The sequence below is a fragment of the Prinia subflava genome, chromosome 10 (genome assembly GCF_021018805.1).
Source record: "Prinia subflava isolate CZ2003 ecotype Zambia chromosome 10, Cam_Psub_1.2, whole genome shotgun sequence".
Taxonomy (NCBI): Eukaryota; Metazoa; Chordata; class Aves; order Passeriformes; family Cisticolidae; genus Prinia; species Prinia subflava.
Window position 1 is genome coordinate 14,754,368 of NC_086256.1, and position 21,296 is coordinate 14,775,663.

Below are 21,296 nucleotides of genomic sequence, written 5' to 3' on the forward strand. Positions count from 1 at the left end.
TGTCTTTCATGGGCTGATTAAGACAGCTAGACTTGGAAATGAGACCAACAGTCTTTTTTGTCTAAAATGCAAATAACTAAAATTTGCATTAAAGGTTAATATGCAAATTTTGCATAATATTTTATGTTATGCATATTATGCCTAATACCTTAAGGGTTAAGATGTTTTTACTTAGGAAAGCTGTTCTGAACTACACAAATAAATATCTAAGAAAAGAGGAAAGCAAAAGGTCCAAGTTACTCTCTTAACCAGAATAAGTTATGGCTACTGCATAAGGCAGTAGCAGTGCTTTCCACAGGTGTCATTCCCTGAATGTATCGTTATTAACCAGAATTTCTGAAGCTGTGAAGTGATTGGTGGTAGTGTGTGTGAGGGGCTGGGAATGCAATAGAACCCCCTACCTCCTGTTTAAGGGCAGTGGGCTGCTTTTGGGTATCAGTGTTCTTGCTGCATGGCTGAAAAAAAAAGAAAATGCATTTTTGTTTCCTAGAAATCTCTTTTATTACTTTTGCCCAGAAATACACGTTGTTCTTTAATACATGGAATTTCTAGAGAACCGTGGTGGTTCTGCTCTTTGTAGGATTTAAAACTAGAACAGGATAGAGGTGTTATTTATAAAGATCTTTGAAAAAGTTGGTGTGTTAATACTCATACCTTGCACAAATCTAACTTTTAGGTACTTTTTATTAATTCAATCTAAATTTTTCTTCATATTTAATTTGGTGTAGTGACACAAGTCCTCCCTGGCCATGAATTGTCCTAGCAGCACTGATTCTTTCTCCTGTGCTCTCCATCCCTGAAGTGTCGGTATGTACGTACAGCCGCACTCTGGCTGTCAGTCTGTGCTGCTGAACAGCTCCCAGGGGAAGCCGCATTTCAGTGACGGATGCAGGCTGTGTGTATGTGGTGGGTGTTGAAAATGATTCAGAACATTAACTTCACTACAGAATTATGATTCGGTTTTATGCTGTTGTTCAGTTTCCATCCTTCATCAGCGGAGAATGGAGTCCATAATGAGTGGGTTTGCAGCTCTGCTCGGTTCAGTATTTAGGCCCATCATGTGTTTAATGCAGCTCTTGGGCAGGGAAACAGCTTGAGAGCTGCTCGGTGCCTCAGGCTACCAGCTGCTTGCCTAATTGGCCTGGGAGCACGGTGGAAAGAAAGCTGAGACTCCAAGTCAGCTGGCTTCGGTGTTGTTCCCAACTCGAGAAGAAACCTGCTTATTGGTTTAACGTGGCGTCCAGCAGTGTAGATACACAGCAACAGCTTGCTTGGGGTGGTGCTGTCAGGACTAGCTGTCCAGTTCCTTCACATCAAGCCAGTGTGAAGTGTGAGTGCATGTAGTTTTCTTCTGTTGGGCAACACTTGAAGGCTGCTGAGCTAAAACTTATTTTAAGGCTGCATCTTTCCTCATCTGGCTGGGAGCTTTCACAATGAAGCATGGCAGACACATAAGACACATTTAAGAGAGAGCCTAAATAATGTCTGTGGGTACATACAGAAGGAAAATAGATGTAGAGGACAAAGAACATAGTTTGGGAAAGTAGAGCAGTATGCTCTGAATTATTCTCCCAGTTACTTGAACTTGATTTTGACAGCCAGCAAGGCTCTAAATGTGTCTTTCATCAAGAGTGGTAAGTGCTAAGTTAGAGGGTAAAGAAGAATTTCTGATTTTGATAGATTTCTTTGTTCAGAAATCCCAGGAGGCTCTTATGCTTCTGTGAAAAATGTGAGGAATTTGAAATGTTTGGTTTTGTTAATCTTTAAGTTGTTAAAATCCATGACACACTATTTTCTTTGGGAAGATTTTGTATGCAGTTATGCAGTTAACACTTGGATTTGAAGTACAGTATTACAAGCTAATAAGCTTGTTTTACCTAAGACATTTATCTGTTTGAATGTGCAAGGAATGTAGACTAATAACTGCTTATGATCCCAGTCATTTGTTTCTATAATTATTTAAATATTGTTCATTTGGGTGATTTGTTTCTGTAATTATGTAAATAGGGTTCCACTGGATTTCCAAATATTTTTAGAAGTATGTATGGGTCCACTGCATTTTCACAGGTGATTTTATTAGTTGAGATCCTTGGCCTGTTCATTTCTCTCAAAATGTTTCATTGTTAGTAACTTTTGAGCTTGTTGAGAAACTGCTTTGTCTTGAAAGGGCAGTGACCTTGAAGTGATGGCATAAGGATGAATTGTTGCTATTGAAGGAGAAGACATAACTTGCCCATTCTATGTTATTTTCTGGTAGCATGTGACTGGCAAACCAATTCGTAGCTAGCCATGATATTTTGTGGTTTATTGCTACAAGAGGATGGCTCAAGAAATGTTAGTCATGCCAAGAGGCTGAGTTACAGAAATAGGATGAAGTCAGATTTAGAACATTTAGACAAATAAGTGAGAAAACAAACTTGTTCTACTGTTTAAAACTCATCTACTTCAGCCAGCTAAGGACTTTCTGCAAGTAATTCATCTGCTGGTAAATAATCAGCTCAGCCACTGTTACTACACCGATCGTATTGGTGCTGCCTGTGTTCAAACTGCCCTTGAAGTTGATAAAAGTTTCCCTGCAGGACAACTGCAGATGACAGAACAGAGTTTATCCCAAGGGTATAGCAATTATATTGTGTATTACAGTGAAATTAAACAAGCAATAATAAAAAAGTGTGAGACAGAATATCTTATGCCTTAAAATGATCCTGTATTATAGTTTTATGAAGATTTGTCTTGTATTCAAAGGTATCACTTATTTAAATGTTACATGTATTTTTAAATGGGTGTAGTTATGTAATGTGAAATTTAGAGTGTGTGCTCTTAACCCTTTTCAAGCATTTGGTTCTTAATAATCTTGCAGAGGTGTTTTTCCTTCAACATGAAGTTTAAATAGAAGGCAGTGACAGCAATGAGACTGTAGGTCATTTTGTCCACTGGATTTCTGAGAGGAAAGAAACCACCCATCCTGATTTTTGAAATTTTTTAAAATTGTTTTCAGTGAAACCAGTCCAACCTTATGTAGACAGGTTCTTGTCATCAAAGTTATATTTGCTGTCATTGAAGGAGATTTTTGGTGAACACGATATATTTAGTAAATACTCCCCATCTTCCACATATGAAATGTCTTTAAATCATACTTTACATTTTCTGCCATAGTTCTAAAAACATACAAGTATCATTCATTTTTCAGCCATTACAGGGCTTCTACTTCCAAGATTATTTAAATTTTATAGAAGAGCAAATGAAGTAGTTAATCAAATGCCCATTAACTCTTCAAGTCCTCTAACTTCTGATTACATTGGTATCCCAAAGACTATGCTCAGTTCCGTGTTATCGTTACTGGACCTCTTCCCCTCTCCAAATAATAAATTAACTAACCTTATTAATAAATAAAATTGATATGCATAATTTTAAGAGTAAAACTGACTTTTCAGTAAGTATCAGAAGAGCTTCCTGACTTCACGGGAAAGACTGCCAGTTATTTGTGACTGGGAAAAAATGTGCACTTTTACAAAACTTGCAATTTTCATTATTGTATGACTCATAGATTAGAATGAAATAGGCCCTTAGAATGGCTGACCAGGTTAGACACTTCAGATGCTTCCTCTGCTTTTCACTTCAACTTCCCTTGCACATTAGCAGTTAATATCCTTCACTTCGTTGCAGCTTTTTTTAAACTATTGCAATTATTTCAAAAAGGTGATTTCAGTGCTTCATCATAAAGATCAGTTGTTGTTTTAGTTAGAAATTTAAAGCCTCCTTTTTTTTCATAATCAAGTCTTCAGGCTTGTGAAGGTTCTGCTGCTTATCTGAGTTCTTTCTCCTCGCCATGGGAAGCTGAAGGTGGTTGGATGCAATAGCCTTTCTGCTAATTGCATCCAATCATGCAGCTTTTATATCTTATGCATGGTCTTTAAAGTGCCCTTATCACACTAATTCTTGAATCATCAAGGTTTAAAATACCTCGTTAGAGGAATACTTCTCATCAGTGTCTTGCAAATCATGTCTCTTTCTCACAAATGTTCCTCTCTTCCATGTAAAAGAGGAAGCTCTGTGCCAGCCTCATCAGCCCTGGGGTTCTGTGTAGCCACGATTCAAATCTAGCTTAGATCTACTGCTCTGGTGTAGAAAATACCAATCAAATGTGTCTCATTTCAGCCTCTCTAGGTGGTATTGAGTATCCGTGTAGCCTTGGGCAGCCACGTGGTTAACTATGTTCCCTACAAAATGCTGCCTCTAATCTATTGCTGGCAGGAATGGAAGAGTTGCCAGCCCCATTTTTCTGTAGTCATCTTCAGAGATGAAACCTGAGTCTGTTGCCTCATCTCTTTCCAAAATAGGAAGTTTGCCAGCATTCACGGGAGGGGTAGCAAACGAGAAAGGAAGGAGCAAAAACTGTGACTGATGTAGTGGGGAGCAACAGATGTCATGTGGAAAATTGAGATATACTCAATAAGCATTTCCTACAAACATTTTCATACTGGTATAACTTAGTTATGGGGTGTGAGATATGAACATATGAGAGAGTGAGTGAGTTTAAGCTTTGAGGCTTTTCAGACAGATGGAAGTTTGTGGTTTAAGACAATTTACGTGCAATTACAGGGTAGGCTATTCACAGCGTGATGATTCTGTTTTAAAAGAGATTTTATGTTATAATTAAAGAGATTTGGTGAAAGAGAATAGAAGGAGCTGGGCTAAAGAATCAAGGGAAGTAAAGGTCAAGAGCCACTGCTGCTGTTAAAAGCGTGTCATCCATTAAAGAGCTATACTCCGTAAAAGACCATAACACAGAGAATTACAGGTTACTTTTGTGATATCAATTCCAGCTTACACTGTTGACAAATGCAGATTTCTTTGAATACATTATTGAAGGCAGTATCTTCATAAATGAATGAGAAAAAGTGCTTTGACATCTGTATTACAAATTGTATTAAAGTACATACTTATCTGGAACAGAAAAAAACCTGAGTGTCAATCAGCATGGGGTATTTGGTATTCCTCAGCATAAAAAAAGGAAAAGCTGTAATATACTGTGAGTTTTATTTTCCATATAAGCTTTTAGCACTTGAAGCAATGTTCAGTTACTCTGAGTATTGCCCTTTGTATAAAAGGAAAGATGAGTTATTTGCGAAGTACTCACTCTGCTAAAAAGTGTTGCTCATGGCTTGCCTTTCCTTGTTTCTTTCTTTTGATGTATTTGATGTATTTCAGTACTCAGAGATCACTCACCTTAATGTTACCTGTTTTGTAAGCAGCTCTTGTTTCAATTCTTGTCAAACTACAAATTAACAAAATTAATTGAATTTTTGCAACCCCGTTTATTGTAATGCTTTACCCTTGGGGTTTGTATCAATTGAAATAAAACCCCAATGGTTTAATCTGGATGACAGTGCTCCTGCACAGTCAGTTGACTATGGTCTCTGGTGTTAGTATTTCTACTGCTTCTGGAAGACTTATGTTCTTCAACTGTTTGATTTATTTCTTCCATTATAATTTTTAACTAGCCATATTGTAGAAATTATGTGGGCTATTTCAGGGATGTCACCATTTTCATAGGGCATTATAGACTTTCCTTTAGAGATGATGACTCCAAAGACAGTGACATCAGTGTGAGTCATAGAGTATGGTCTGTGTTCCCTAAGCATATTATTTTCTAGGCTTTCTGCTCTGTGTTGGACTATCTTTCATTCATATTTATTGATGAAGTTTTGTTCAGATGTCAGAAATGCATAGTACAGCAAGTGTTTCCTTTATTGCTGAGGAGTTACTGCTTTTCACCAGATTGTGTTCCAAGGTTGAACTTCAGAATCGGTGACACTTACATTGAAATTTCATATTTTTCTTCCTTAACAGAAAGGGCTATTGCAAGGCATGAAGTCAGAGAAATAGAGCAGCGTCACACAGTAGATGGTCCCCGACAAGATGTGACACTGGATGAGGAAGATGATGTGGTGATTATTTACAACAGAGTACCCAAGACTGCCAGCACATCCTTCACAAATATTGCCTATGATCTCTGTGCAAAGAACAAATACCATGTTCTACATATCAATACAACCAAAAATAATCCTGTTATGTCTCTACAAGATCAGGTAAGCTGCTGAATTTGGGATGTCTTTCTGAAACAAAGGAAGAGCACAGGAAAAAAAAGCTTGCTATTGTAAACTTGGGTGATCTGATGTATTCGGCTTTTTTGCCACATTTTCCAATATAAATGAAATCTAACGTTTTCATATTTTCTTTGTAGAGAAATAATGTTGTTTCTTAATAGGTTTAGGTTTTTTCTTGGATACTGGAGGTAGTAAGTGTCTGTTTATTGGAGAAAAACAAAGCTAAAAAGGGGCTTGAGTGGGGTAGAAATGACCTTTGTTATTATAACTGTTTTGGCTGTGTAGTACAGCTTGCCTGTCATCTCCATCTGCAGTGAATGCAGTCTTAGGCAATTTGCTCTCTGAGTAGTGCAGGCACTGTGCCATGCTGTCAGGGCTAGACTTGTGTCTTTGGTACTGGGGCTGGTCAGGTCTCACAGGTGATAAAAAACGCACAGAAAAGCACTTGTAAATAGCTTGTACTGCAAAGAATGGGTCACTTTGCATCCATTAAAAATTCTCACTAAAATCACTGTGGTACCAGACTAAAAATGATTATGGCTCCTGTATCTAAAAAACAGTATTTTAAAAAGATGATAAGGGTTCAGTGCCGTGTTTTTGTTAGGGTGGGGTGAGGAAATGTGTTTATTGGTTTATTTTCTTTAATATTTCCTGGGCTGTCATGAGTGCACTTGCAGAGAATCCAGGTTAGAGATCTGAAACATCACTGTCATCATCCCTGCCTGTAAAACAAATGTTTCCAACTCTCTACTGCTGGTTGTATGCTGATCACTTAAGTTGATATGCAGCAGAGGCAGGAGCTGCTCTGCATTGCAGCATCAGCACTGAGCCTTCCAGCTCCTCTGAGTGCATGTCTGAGGCCGAGGCAGCTCAGCACAGCTGGCCTGGGGCAGGGGGGAGCAGATGCTGAAGGCCCTTGGGGCAGGGATCTCCGTGCAGAGGGAATGATGGACTCGGTGGTACTGAGATCGGTTTGGTGATAGTGGAGTGGTGTTACTGCTGAGTATCGCCTCCTGTAAAATTGTTTCCTACCTATGAAGGTGATACTGTCATACAGCAAGTACTAAAGACCTGTGCACTAAGAGTAGAGTGATATTTCAAAAGATTTAATACATCTATATCTGTTAATTAAAAATCATGCTCAAGTCAGTCATACCTAGTGCTGCACTTCCTGCCAAATTCTGTTTCTGTCATGGTGTCTCTTGAAATGGAGGTCTGTCCTAAAGCATAGGAGAGCTAGTCATTGAATAGGTATAATTTGAACACAGGCTAGCTTAAATTCCTACTTCTGTTTGAACTTACTTCAAATAAAATTTGTTCTTTGCTGGCTTAGTTTTATAGAAGAGAAACTCTTCATCTTCCCTCTAATAATAATCTATTGAAAAATGAAAACCTGTCTGTGCTGAGCATCTACACAATACTGTCAGTCCTGCCTTCATTTGATACTATGCTCTTGTCCGAGGTGGTAAATGCTTCAATTAGACACTTGATACTGTTCTTCTTTGGTGGCCATAAAGTGGGAGATGCTGACAGTGAAGAACTGCATATATTGCATAGTTGTTCAAAGATGCAGAAATAGTTATTTGTCTTTAATACACAGAGATAACAACTTGCCATTGTAAGTCACAGTGCATAGTTCTAGAGATGGCAGGGATGCTGAGTGGTGGCTGATGATGTTTACTCTGTGTGGGCTCAGATTAGCATGGCACATTCTTATGCCACCTTCACCACTATAGCTCATTTGGGTGCATTAGGTGTATATGTGCCAGTAGTAAAATACATAAACATATTGTTCTGTTAGTGATACTGTTTGTTAGAGCAAATCTCCCTAAGCAAGGTGAAGATTGCCTTGGGCCTGGCAGGAATTCGTAAATTAGTGAGCTTTCTTTTGTGCAGTTTTTCTGCTGTACTTTTTCCAAACTGCTGTAATTCGGTAACAGATTTTAAGTTCTCTGCCCATATGTGAAACCTTTACTTCTTGAATGCAATATGAAAAAAATGGTATTTAAAATCCACTCCAAATATAGTCTGTATCTGATTTGATACAATATGATAAGAGTTCCTAACACCTATTTTAGTTTCAGGTGTCACTTGTCCCAGCATCCTTCCTTTTCTTTGCAGCCTCTCTGGCAGCAGGATCCTGGGAGCTCCCCCTCTTTCCCCAGGCTGGGCCTTCTCTTTGCAGCAAGCTGAGTGCCATGTTGGCCCTTTTGCATTTCTGACCTGTGTGGTCTGTAGTAGAAACACTTGCTTTTGTTAATTAAGTGTGAGTAGTTGTCCCAGTTGTTTGGTTGAGTTTTATTTGCCACTTGCATGTTTCAGCAGTGACACTTTGTCCATACAAGAATGCCTGTGTTATGGCTATACCAGCCACACAAACTTTATTGGTTTTGTTAAATGGTGAAGTTTTCATCTAAAACATTTAAAATTAAATGACTGTTCTGCATTACAGCATGTATTCTTGATATACTATTTAAAAAGTGGGTATGAGAACATTCTCTATACTGTTACAAATGCTACCATTATCCAGTGTCTCAATCCCTCAGCTGGCTATTTTCTATTTCTTGGGTTTTTTACTCCTTCAGTTTCTCAATTTTTCTCAAAAGAGCAGCATGAAAATATATTATCTTGCTTCCAAGTGCATTCTAAAATAGTTGGTCTCTCAGAGGACATCACAGTCATAGTGGCTTTAGTGGTACTTATTTCCTGTGCTAATGCAGGTTTCAGTGGCTGTCAGAAGTGAAGAGGCTGCAGCAGCTCTATCTCTATCAGAAGGGGAAATACTGTCATGTGCTCGTGAACATTTAAGAATTTTTCTTTTGGAGTTAGATCATCTACGGAGTATGAGTATGCCACGTATGCCAATTGTATTTTTCCTTCTGAGAATGAACTGTTAGTGCAAGGCAGGTATCCTGGCTGTACTGTGGCTGAACTGGTGAACTCAGTCTTTTCACCATCTCACAAAATTGCTTCTCTACTGTCCTTGCCTTGAGCTTGCTTGTGGTTGTTGATGACACGCAGCCAAAGGCGTGCTGCTTGCCTGTTTCCAGCATTCCTGACCCTGTGCTTCAGAGCTAACTCAGGCACATTCTTGCACACTCACACACCCTTGCACACTCAGACACACGCAGATACACAAGCACAGTCACGTGCACACACACCATCAGGTACACTCACAATCACACACACACACACACGTGTGTGTGCATGTGTCTGTGAGCATGTATGTGTGCACATGTGCATGTGTGTGATTGTGAGTGTGACTGAGCGTGTCTGAGTGTGCATGAGTTCATGTGAGCGTGTGTGGTCAGACTGTGGAGAAGAGGGACTGATGGTTGCAGCTAATGGACAGAGATAAGAACTTGCAGCATCACTTTAGTTTGCACACATGGCTTTTTCTCAGACCAGCTATGCTGGTTGGGTTTTTCCTCCTTTTGGCTCTCTGGGACTTGTTTTAAATTCCTTCTGTCCTAGAAACTGAATGTGTTTAACTTACCTTTCCGGACATCTTATGCCCCTAGAGTACGTTTGATCTGGCTTTTTAATTCAGTGAACCTCGGCTGATTTCCCACTTACTAAAGGCTGTGAAGCAACTTTGTAGCTGATTATATAAAAGCACCATGAAACAACTTCACAGGAATTCCATTCACGTCTATCTGAACTTTTAAAGTCACCTCAAATTTTATTCAGTTGGGCTCAGATGGAGAAGCTTGCTCTGACTGTTGAAAGCTCCAGTATCTGCTAAGCCCTGAAAAGGAAGGTAAAATTGATCATATTTAACAGTATGAAGCAGTGAGCAATATTCATCTCTGACCTAAAACGTGTGAATCCAGACTCATTAGGCTGTCTGTGACCTGGAACAATTCTGGCTTTTAGAATGCTGCAAATTGTGGGAGGAAAAAAGACATCTCTTGCCTGCAGGCTAGTTATAGGTGTTAAAAACGATTATTCTCGGGGGCTCAGCATGTTGCAGGTCCATCTTAAGACAGATGTAAATGTCACAGGTCTGTTATAAAACCCTCCTAGCCTTCTCTTAGCTTGGCTGGTGTTAAAGGCTAGACTATCCATCCTATCTTCATAAAAATTATATCCATAGCACACAATAACACTGTAAGACTACATCAATAAAGGATTTTTGTAACTGTTAATGAAACATCTACAGTTTGATGTAGATGCCAGATGTTGGCATGGGGATCTAAAACAAAAACCTTGGGATTTTGTACTTAGATTACCTTCTGTCTAGTCTTAGTCTATTAGAAACTGAAATCTAGATGATGTAAGATTTCAAAAAGCTCATTCATGGAAACATAAATGTATCCTTTCATACGTGGGCTGCACTGCACAGCCTAAATAGCATAACTGCTTTACTTGCAGAGTTGTATCAACCAACCATGACATTTTGGGGTTTGTGGGTGAAGGAAGGAAAGGTGATTTATATTTTGTATTTAGGAAATATCTTTGCCAGGTAAGGAAATATTTATAGCTGAGGCTCTCCATTGAAAATACTTTGTCATTAGTCTTGGGAAGATACAGTCAATGGAAGTGTGGTTTATTTCAGTAGCAGTAAAGGCAGTTAACTGGATTCAAAGTCCTGTACTGTCAGTTTTGTGCTATGGACAAAACCAGACAGAAAGCCAATGCAGTTTATGAAACACCATTGTGTAGCATTGTGCAGTGCTTTTCAGCTAGATTTGCCACTGTTTTCTTGTGCAATATATGCTTTAAATGTGGTAATGCCACAGACTGTGAAACTTGTACACTGAAAAAAATCATGTTGCCTGTTACTAAAAAGTAATAAAAATTTCTGTTATCTGAGAGTCCAAGAGCCAGTGTTTAAAGAAATAAGTACAGGTTAGCAACCTGTTAAATCGAAGACCATGAGTTTTGCACAATTGAAGAAACAACAGCAGGCCAGTCTCACCTCTTAAAATCTTCAACTGGTAGGTTATAATAAATAGTAAATATTGTGCTTCAGGACACTCTCAATCCACTTGTCCTTTTTTGTCTCTTCAGAATCTTTGTGGTTATCTGTTTCTCTGTATAACAGAAAAGATATTGCAGATGTGCAGAGAACACTATCTTTTAATTCACAGCCTCAGAAATGGCATATCTTTGTCAGACAGCTCAGGCAGTACAAATTTATCATCCTCTCTTTATTATCCAATTCACTACTTTTGAAATAACTTTCAGTTGCATGCTTTGATGTTAAAATATTCTGTTCATCTAGTAAAGCCAAGCTCTATCAGGATTTGCATGTCCCACTTAATTTGATCACACTCTCTGGTGCAGGGCATGTGTCTTATTTTGTTCTTTGAAATGTAAAGCTATTCCTATTTTTGTGAAGTTTGCCAATAACTGTTTTATCAGCCCTCATTCAAGGGCTACTTCATGCTTTAGCATGAAAGTTTCACTGAAATGTTAGGCTTAAGATGACTATTCAAAATAGCAAACTATAGATGTGCATCTATAGATTTACACTGCATGCATTTATAACATTTCTGGATTACTTGTGCATTGCATTTTGGGATGGAGGAGCAAATGAACCATCAGATGCGTTTTTTATGTCCCAGTAAAATAGGTCTAAGAACATGCTGTAAATCTGGTACACTTTTATTTGAGGGTCTGAATACAGATCAGACAATTCTATCAAATATGTACTTGCATTTCCACTGAAAGAATTCTGCATTCCTTTCCGATTACGAATAAAATGGACTGAGAAAAATATAAATGTTTGTCTTGCTGATGGCAGCTTTTGTGGTAGCTTTCCTTGAACTGTCCTTCTGATTGCTGTATTCTACTTTTGTTTAGTTTCTGATGATCTAAAATCAGTCATCTGTATGCTGCAGAAAAGTCTATTTTAGGTGGCACAAATTTTTTGATAATATTCGAAATAGACTTTTTTAATGCATTATAAGATTAAAAGCCAGGAAACACTATGTATGGGGACATGTAGTGAGCCGCGCAGAAAAACTCTTTGTTGCCCACTTTGACAGGTTCGCTTTGTGAAGAACGTGACGTCGTGGAAGGAGATGAAGCCCGGCTTTTACCACGGCCATGTCTCGTACCTGGACTTCGCCAAGTACGTTCCGGGCGGTCCCCGCGCAGCGCGGGGCTGGGCCGGGCCGCCCGCGCCCTCTAGCGCCCGGCGCTGGCAGAGCTGCGGGGAGAGCCGCCCGCCGCTCGGGGGGGATCTGCACCCATTGCCCTTGCTCGCTTGCGTGAGAAAATGTACCCGAGTCTCATAAACAGAAAAAAGTTTATGTACTGGGATTAGTATTCCTTGTCTAAATTCCAGTCTTGTTTTGCCGAAAATCATGGCTTTTCTCTGAAACAGTGACAGTTCTGTTTTAGGATTGGCCTCCCGTTTGGGTCAGTTAAACATACCTGTTCTCAGAAATGCTTCATATAAAGAGTAACACCACCTGCCTCTTAAGTTATGTAATTCTTCTCTACTTTAGTGTCCCTTTACACTTCATTGAAAAATGAAAACTTATATTTTGAAGTAGTTTTCTGGTCTATAATAGTCTGACTTGCTAGAAAAAGCATTGAAATAATTCTTGTGGAGTTAAATGCTGCTACTTCTAAAATTAAATCAAAATATCGTAAAAATGCTCCCACTGACTTCAAAGGTTCAGGATCATATCTTTATTCCCACTTTCATATGTTTCTTTTTGTGTCTTATTTTTGCTTCTGGATCTAAAGCTGTGATCCTCAGTAGCTCAGTCTTACGAAACCTCCCCTTGAACTGACAAGTCAGTTTTGCTTAAGATGCTTACTGGGCAGTGCTTCATCTTGCACTTGCAGCATGTGGAAAATTATTTAAAATTTAAAGTGGAATTTTCAGATCTCATTATATTTGACTGCACAAATGATAGTAACCACTACTTTTACCTCTTGCTGACAGTCACTCCTCAGTGTATTTATGTTTCTGTGCATTACAGTATTTCTTTAAATTCTTTTTTGTATGTAACAATTTCTTTTGTTTAGTCATTTTAATTATTCATTCTATCATGTACACTGATTTTTAATTTGAACTTTTTATTACAAAGAATGAGATGGGGAAGTGAGACGTGTGCATATTCACAATACAGTGCATTATCAGAAAATGCTAAAAGCTGCAGCAGTAGCTGAAAACTACCAGTGGCACCAAGTTTACAAAAAGTAACACGCAAAAAAAGTTATTTACAAATCAGTCAATCAAATAAAATACATCAAAATTCATTTGTTTCCTTTCTACCTTTTTAAAATTAAAATGCTTCAACATTAATAAACGCTTGAACTGAGTAACAGCTTTCTGGTACAGCAAAGCTGAATGTTATTTTATACATTAGTTCATAAAGCTGAAAACATTTTCAGATACTGGAACTCGTAAAACTAAAATATTTTGCATCTAGAAAGCATCTAAGCAATTTCACAGATTTCTTTCATCTGCATCTACCCTCCAGGACTGTGTTATCCTTGTCTTTGTTGTTTGTTATCCTTTCACCTGAGTGATTTTTTTTTTTTTCCCCCACAACAGCTTGCTTTCTCATACTTTGGGTTTTCATTATTAAAATAATATCTTGAATACGCTGGTTGTGCTTGGCAAGGCCCACACCTTTAAGGCTGTGAGGTATGTTCTTGTAATGAACATTCTTGTAGTTAAGAAGTGTAAAATATTTCAGAAGAGTCAATGCTTCCTTACACATCGACATCAGACTTAGGTCCACTGTCAGATATCAAAAATACCTCTTAAAATATGCTGAAAATTAAAGTACTGGATTCCATGGATAACTCACAGTGTTGAGGACAGGTTATTGTAATCCATCCGTGTAGAAATTATGGTAAAAAAGGTTTAAATTTTTTCCCTTTTTTTTGTCTTTTAAAATTTCTTACCCACTCTTATTCCCTATTTTCTTTGGTAAATAGTTGGGAAAAAAAGTTCTTTGACAATGCAATTGGCAATTGATTATCCTTATTAATAAAGTTACAGTAATAACTTATGTTACTCGTAGGTTTATGTTACTGTAACTGAAACTAGTTCTGCAAGCTCCTGTGCAAGTGCAGGTGATTGCACAATCCAGCACGAGCATATCTGAGGACTGGGACTGTCCTCTGGCCCACAGACATGTGCTGGGCATGGGCTGAGTCTGCTGCTGTGTGGGAATGGTTTGGTGCATCTTCCCCAGCACTTGCAGTAGGCTGTGGAAGGGGACTCGGGCATGTCTCATGCACAGAGGGTGCAGTTCTAGCTTGGACTCTGTGTCAGAATGGCTGAAGCATTCCCACCCTCTGCTCTGCAGACTCCAGAGCTGGCATGCAGACAGACGCCAGCAGCTCAGCCCTTGAGTGCTCCAGTCTGACTCATTGGTACTCTACTGGCAGCACTGGAGAATCAATTGCTCTTTCTGTAGCCTTTAACAATTTCTCTGTCTGTGGTGCTGGTTTTTGGCAAAAGCAATGCCTGTTAATTGTTTTTTTTCCTAACTTCCTCCTTTCTGCTGCTTTTGCTACACTTCTGTTCTTCAGCTTTTCAACTTAACATTCCTCATATGCACAGTATCTGGTAGTAAAATTCAGTCCTTCAAAAAATCATGGTACTGCATCTTAAAACTATGGATGCTCTGTTTTAGCCAAGCTAGGAGGCATGAATGGCCCTCTTTCGATGCAGAACACTTTCCTAGTTTGCATAGGAAAGGAAGAGAACTTTTTTTTCCAGCTTCTAGCTTTACTTCAGGGCACTGGACACACTTGCAATACCCATTGTGATATAAACTTTTTGGATAAATATTTGGATACCATAATTATTTGCCACAGCATGTCTCAAATGGAAAAGAAAATGAAACTGAGAAATGTATTGTAAAGGCTGACTTGAACATAAATCACTGAAAGGCAGCATTTGCACAAAACACTTTGGTGGTTTAAATTTTTCTCCTGTGTTGTATGAGCTTACCACCTCATTTCATCAAGCTTCTGTTTGTACTGGAGTACATCAAAACTTGCTTAGAGTAAATGTCTAAGGAAAAATTTAATATCTTTAGATAGAAAAGTTAATATGGTTACAGATACTATCTTATATTTAATAAGCATAGCTGTATGCATTCCACCCAGGCAATGGATGGGCTCTGAGCTCTGTCTTCCTGCTGTTCATGTCTATGACAACTGGAGACCTGCCAGGAAAACTACTCATAGTATTGAAAGCCCAGTTCACAAGGGCAGGAACTCGGTATCAAACTTCCTTGTATTTATTAAAAACATGTATGTGGCTGCTAAACTAGTTAAGGCATTTCTAGAGTCGAGATGGTTGTGTAAACATTTTTAGTATCTATTTGTGTGACAGTATGTCTGTTTTGTTTGTTTCTTTAATAATAAGCCCTTAAAATCATAGTCTTAGGCAGACTGAAATTGAACTTACTTTCACATCCATGTAATGCACTGGATATGAAGATGAAAAGAAGTGATCATAAAACTTCCTCTCAGTATCATGTATTCTGTGTATAGATTTCGGTTGTAGCAATAAAGACAGGCTTTTACATATTAGATGAGAAGCTTTGATTTGTCCTTTGAAAGATGTTTTTTCCTCTTTTACTTCAGATTTGGTGTTAAAAAGAAACCAATTTACATAAATGTCATAAGAGATCCTATAGAACGCCTAGTTTCTTATTATTACTTTCTGCGCTTTGGAGATGATTACAGACCAGGGCTACGGAGGCGAAAACAGGGAGATAAAAAGGTAAAGTACACCCAATAATATATGCTGAACTTACTAAAATTAATGTGAAAACAATTTTAACATTGCCCTGATAAAAGCCAAATCGTTCCTTTATCAGCCTTGGTAGTAATGGTGGCTTTGTAAATTATAGTCTCCATTTCCAGTCCATACTGGAGCAGAGCATGACATTAGTAGCTTCTTTGTACCCTTATAAATTCACTGTATGTTGCAATTTGTTAAAAAAATTAAATCTTTTTTTAAATTGTTATTAGCTATCCAGAATAATAATTACCAAAGTAGCCTTATCTTCCTATGTAAGAAGGCTGCATCTCTTCTTGTTGAAGACTGAGACACATTTTTTCAGCAAAAGCTGTAGAACGACTGATGCTTTGGCTTTGTTGTTCATTTTCATAAAATTAGCAACCCATTTTTTTTTTAAGTAAACATTGCAATGTCTTTTTGGAAACTGTGAAGTATGATACATAAATTTCTGTACTTCCTCCTTGTGTCTTAGGTGGCTGTAAACAAGTTCAGGTTAGCACATTCAAACATTGACTACTAATACAGTTTCAGGTTGGCAACCTCATTCAGACTCCATAATGGATTTGTTCCAGAAAGAATCTATACATCCACGGTCATGATTTGCAATATGACATTTTTGGGGCATGTTGGGTTGGATTTTTCTTATGTTGGGAAGAAATATATGAGTATGGTTTACAAAACTGTAGCTAGAACAGTGTGGAATCCTATAAATGTAATGAATTTTTGTACTTTACAGAGCCAAACACTTTATACAGTGTTGACAATTTAGTGTAGTGCTGTGTGGGTACCAAGTCAATAAGAGAGGTATTAATAAGGTATCAAGAGACATTGAAAAAATAAGCAAAAGTCACACTAAATACATCTTAGTCTATAAACACCTACAACTAATAAACGTGAGTAATCATTTTGTGTGCTTCTCCCATCCAAACAGTGCTTTTTAAATATTGGGAGCAAACCATTGCTCTTTTCTTTCCAGTTGGGAACTAACTGCTCCTCTGTTATTTAGGGTTTAGCGCCATCTTCAGCTACTCTATTTCAGTTTGTCCGGGTGCCCTGCAGCACAGCAGCATAGGAAGAGAAAATCTTCAAGAATAAATTGAAATTAAGCTTAAAAATTGTCTTTATAGAACTGGCTAAACATATGAACAGGTGATGTGATATGATATGATATATCATAAAGGTATTTTTCAAAAGAGAGGCAGGATCTCATCTCTTGTAACCTGTCTTCCTCTTTCGTGCTGGAGATCAGTTACTTGAAAAGCTGAGCATGCTGCCAAGTCTGAGCTGTTCTAGGACATAAAATTTACTAAAAAGAGTGAAATTTAACAGTGTATATTTTAATTTTGAATTATAATCCAAACAACATGGTTAAGCAGTCACTGGGAAACATGCCAAAAATCCTTAGTGTTGGTGTTTGGTAGACTGCACTGTAAGCTTTGATTTGCCAGGAAAAAGGTCAAATGCATTCCTGTTTATAATGCTTGCAATGTATTGCATTATTTTATGTTTTTCTATTGAAGATGCTTTTTGCATTTTGGCACTATAATACCACTTTATTTAGGTCTGAGAGACTTGCTTGTTGTTATACAGATTTAACATGTTTACATGTTCTGTAAGCATTTCAAGTTCATTTGAAGTGAAATTGATTTACTATATCAAACTTCTGGCTTCTTTCATTTAAATCAGGTAGTACTATTTCTCCAAAGTGTCCCTGGCAAACTGTCCATGTATAGATGGTGTAAGTTTTGCATACATCAGTTATAAAATTCAGTAAGGTCAAAAATGGATTGAGCCAATTGCAGTATCTTTATTCTAGTATGTGTTACAGTAGATTCATGAAAAGCTCTTCAAATGAAAAGTAGAGAAGTTCAGAAACTACTTCTATTGAAAGTCAGTTGTTCCTTTATTAGTGGAAAAGAATCTCAACTTACTTTATACTCTTGTCCCCTCATAGTCCATACCATGGCATTTATATAGAAGAATTCGTAGCTAGGTTGTTTCCTGTATCCCTGTGCTTCCAGTCATAGATAGCTTGGCTCCAAATGCAGAGTCTGTAGAGGCAAGGGTTTCTTACAATAAAATCTCTGGATGGGGCAGCCAAGGTAGGTGCATAAGAGGAAGTGTGGAAGGAAGTCTGTCCTATTTCGGCTCACTTAGAAAATGGCTTGCTTCCTTTTTCTTATTAACTGTAAGCAAACCTGCAAGTAAAAGAAAAGAAATCTTTCTTTGCACAGATGCCAGTTCATTTTTAGTATAAATGTTAATAATTTAGGAGGTGCATTTAACAATAGATCAGTGCAGAACTTCCCTGGAGAAGTTTGCTAGGGAAAGCATACCAAAGTCTTGTTTTCCTACTTAAGCTGCATTTTTATCTACGATGTGTGACATGTACAAGCTATTCAAAACTCAGAGTTCAGTGTGAACCAAGACACCACAGTTTACTCCCTGCTTTGGCATAGTATCAGTAATTTTTTCAGATTATCTCATAAATGTCACCTCAAAATAGAAGCAAATTATGTTGTTCTTAACCCCAAATAATTACAGAAATATGTTATTACATAGTTGCTTTGAACAGAAACTTGCACTTATACTGAAGAAGCAGTTTAAAAAGTTGTCTATGTGATTTTTTTTTTAATATATATTAGATACAGGCCTTATATCTTGATTAGGAATATCATAAATACTTCCTTTATGGTGACACAGTAAAGCATTTACAAATTCCTTCCAGTTCTAATGGAGTTCCTATTGTAACTGTGTTACTGCAGTTAAAACTCTGTTACTACAGCTGTGTGTCCACATAGAGAGCAACACTGTATGCAATATTCTGTTATGCCACGAACAACTTCTTTTCAGTTTTTCTGATTGCCAAAACAAAATTAGCTTCTGAAAAGGTAGTTATTTGTCATAATTAAGATGTAATAGAACTTTGTTTAATCTAAACCACAAAATGCACAATATTCTGTGTTATAAAGATCCAGCTGTTGCAGGATCACACAATTCGTGAAGGCATTTGATGCTGTATCTTTAGTGACTTTTATAGGGGGAACAATTATACCAACACTTATTGACTGTTTTTGCTAGTTTTGACAAATAGCTTTTGCTAAAGTTATATCAAAGGTATCTCAATGTATCAGGTAAGAGCAATTGTTCATTAGTTGTAACCATAAAAGACTGTCCAAGTACTATTTAGTTGAGATATTAGATCATACTAATTAACACTGTGAAAGCAAGGCTGGAAAATTCTTTTTCCAAGAATATCGTGTATGTGTTTTTCTGCCCCCAGTACATTTAGTAACTAACCAGTTTGAGATGTTTGATACATATATGAGATTTCAAAGCTCAGCTCAGTTTTGTCTTTGTTCCAGACCTTTGATGAATGTGTGGCAGCTGGAGGTTCCGACTGTGCTCCAGAGAAACTTTGGCTTCAAATTCCATTCTTCTGTGGCCACAGCTCAGAATGCTGGTAGGGAGATAAACGTAGCTTGTTCATCAAGTACATCAGTGCTGAAATCTAAACTTTAACAAATTTCAATATGTAGTCCTGTTGATAAAAGTGTGAGGGGCTGGGCAGAGTGAAGCAGTGGATACTTGAGTAATGTGTTTTCTGTTAAGGTGGATTTACTGAAACAGTTCTGCAGTTCTTTAAACCAGCAGTGCTATGAGGGAAAACATTATCAGTTTTAAGAATCATTTTTGCAGATTTTGAGTCTTGACATTTTTCTCTTATGTCAGGATACAGTATCCTTCTTTTGGAATGGAGATATTTTAGTTCAAGCTCCTAAAGTTCCTGGAGAATACACAATAATTGAGATTGGGATAAATTTATCTTTTTAAACCTTCACCAGATATCCAGTAGTCAATGCTGCTTAGCAGAAACGGAAACAAAAGCAAATAGTGTCCATCTGTCAATGCAATATATTTTATAATAATGGCAAAGACTTAAAAAAATTCTTCAGCAAAATAAAACTCCCCAAAACCCCATAGATTATTTGAAAGATTCTGAGTGATAACAAGGGCAATTATTTGTCAAAGGTATTGTTCATTCAAACACACGCAAGTAAATGCCTGCTTGGGAACTCCTCTTTCAGTGCCTGTTGTTCAGACCTATCTACTCTCTAGAGGGCCATGTGGAGAAGCAGAGAAAGAAAGGAGGTGCAAAAGGGAAGGTGTGTTCTTGCCAGATTTCTGGTATCTACTGTGAAAGTGGAGACAGAGTATTAATATTGAGACAAGGTAAATCCTTGAAAAATTGCTTGAATAGAGGCACTAAGGATATGCACACACTGGATGTTTTTGTTGAGACTCTTGTAAGTGGAGGAGTCACATTTTTAGGTAAAAACACAGATGAGAGAAACTGGAAAAGGAAATGAAGTTAGGAATGGTTATAACTTGGAATAAGTCTTGACTTTCCTATACAAATGTCCTGTTGTGAAGTAATCTCCATCTAGGGACCAAGGATTGTTGGCTGACATCAGAACTTGCTATAATTGTTCTCTGTCATTTTAGGAATGTGGGAAGCAGATGGGCTTTGGAACAAGCCAAATACAATCTGATTAATGAATACTTCCTAGTGGGAGTTACTGAAGAGCTTGAAGACTTTATCATGTTACTGGAGGCAGCTTTGCCCCGGTTCTTCAGGGGTGCCACAGAACTGTACCGGACAGGTATTTAAATTGTTAATTTCCATGGATTTTTCATCCTCTCACTGCCTTTTAGGGGTGAATTCTTTAGATCTAGATTAATAGCTTTTAGTCTCTTCCAGGTTAGTCTCTCAGCTGGATGATGCTCCTGTAGAAGAAACAAACTCCTTTTTGAAGATTCTCAGTTTTTCCTTTTTCCTTTTTCCTTTTCCTTTTTCTTTTCCTTTTCCTTTTCCTCTCTTTCTCTCTCTCTTTCTCTGTCTCTTTTGGGATGGTGCTAGTCTGAGTATCCTTCTGCCTTACACAAACTGTAAATATTTAAAGCTGAGGTAAAAGCAGGTGTGTAGGTGTATTGCATTACTGCATGTAACATTGTGATGTGCTTGTAACAGAATATTTTTTTTAAGGTTTTTTAGTGGCTTTGGTTTTGTAAAGTGGCTGATGTGGCAGATTTCCATTTCCTCAGAAGCACTGCTGGAATTAACTGTGCTCAATGCAGCCTGGTTGGCTGAGCAATAAAGCCTGAGGGATGCAGAGACACAAGTAGATGTTTATCTTCCTGGGCTCCTAACTACGACAAGTAGCTCAGTTTCTAGGAGCTGGCCATGCAATTTATGATGAAGAAAATATCTGTCTTAGCAGGGCTTCTATCTGCAAGTAGAGGGAGAAAAGGATCTGATGTACAGAGCCTAGATATGTAGTATTAACAAGTTAATTACAAAGCAACAGCACTCCTTGGGGAAAATCTGGTCATCATTTTGGTCATCTTTGTCTCAGAAACTCTGCAACAGTAATGTGGCTTATGTATCATTT

The 21,296-nt window shown here is 37.9% G+C and overlaps 1 protein-coding gene across 1 annotated transcript in view; it reads left to right on the forward strand.

Moving 5' to 3' along the window:
• Window positions 1-21,296, forward strand: part of HS2ST1 (heparan sulfate 2-O-sulfotransferase 1) — a 77,114-nt gene that overhangs the window by 49,315 nt on the left and 6,503 nt on the right. The window contains exons 2-6 of the mRNA XM_063407448.1: window positions 5,854-6,092; window positions 12,104-12,189; window positions 15,684-15,822; window positions 19,209-19,306; window positions 20,350-20,507. Of these exons, the coding sequence (XP_063263518.1) occupies window positions 5,854-6,092; window positions 12,104-12,189; window positions 15,684-15,822; window positions 19,209-19,306; window positions 20,350-20,507 (720 nt within the window). The remainder of the gene's footprint in view (window positions 1-5,853; window positions 6,093-12,103; window positions 12,190-15,683; window positions 15,823-19,208; window positions 19,307-20,349; window positions 20,508-21,296) is intronic.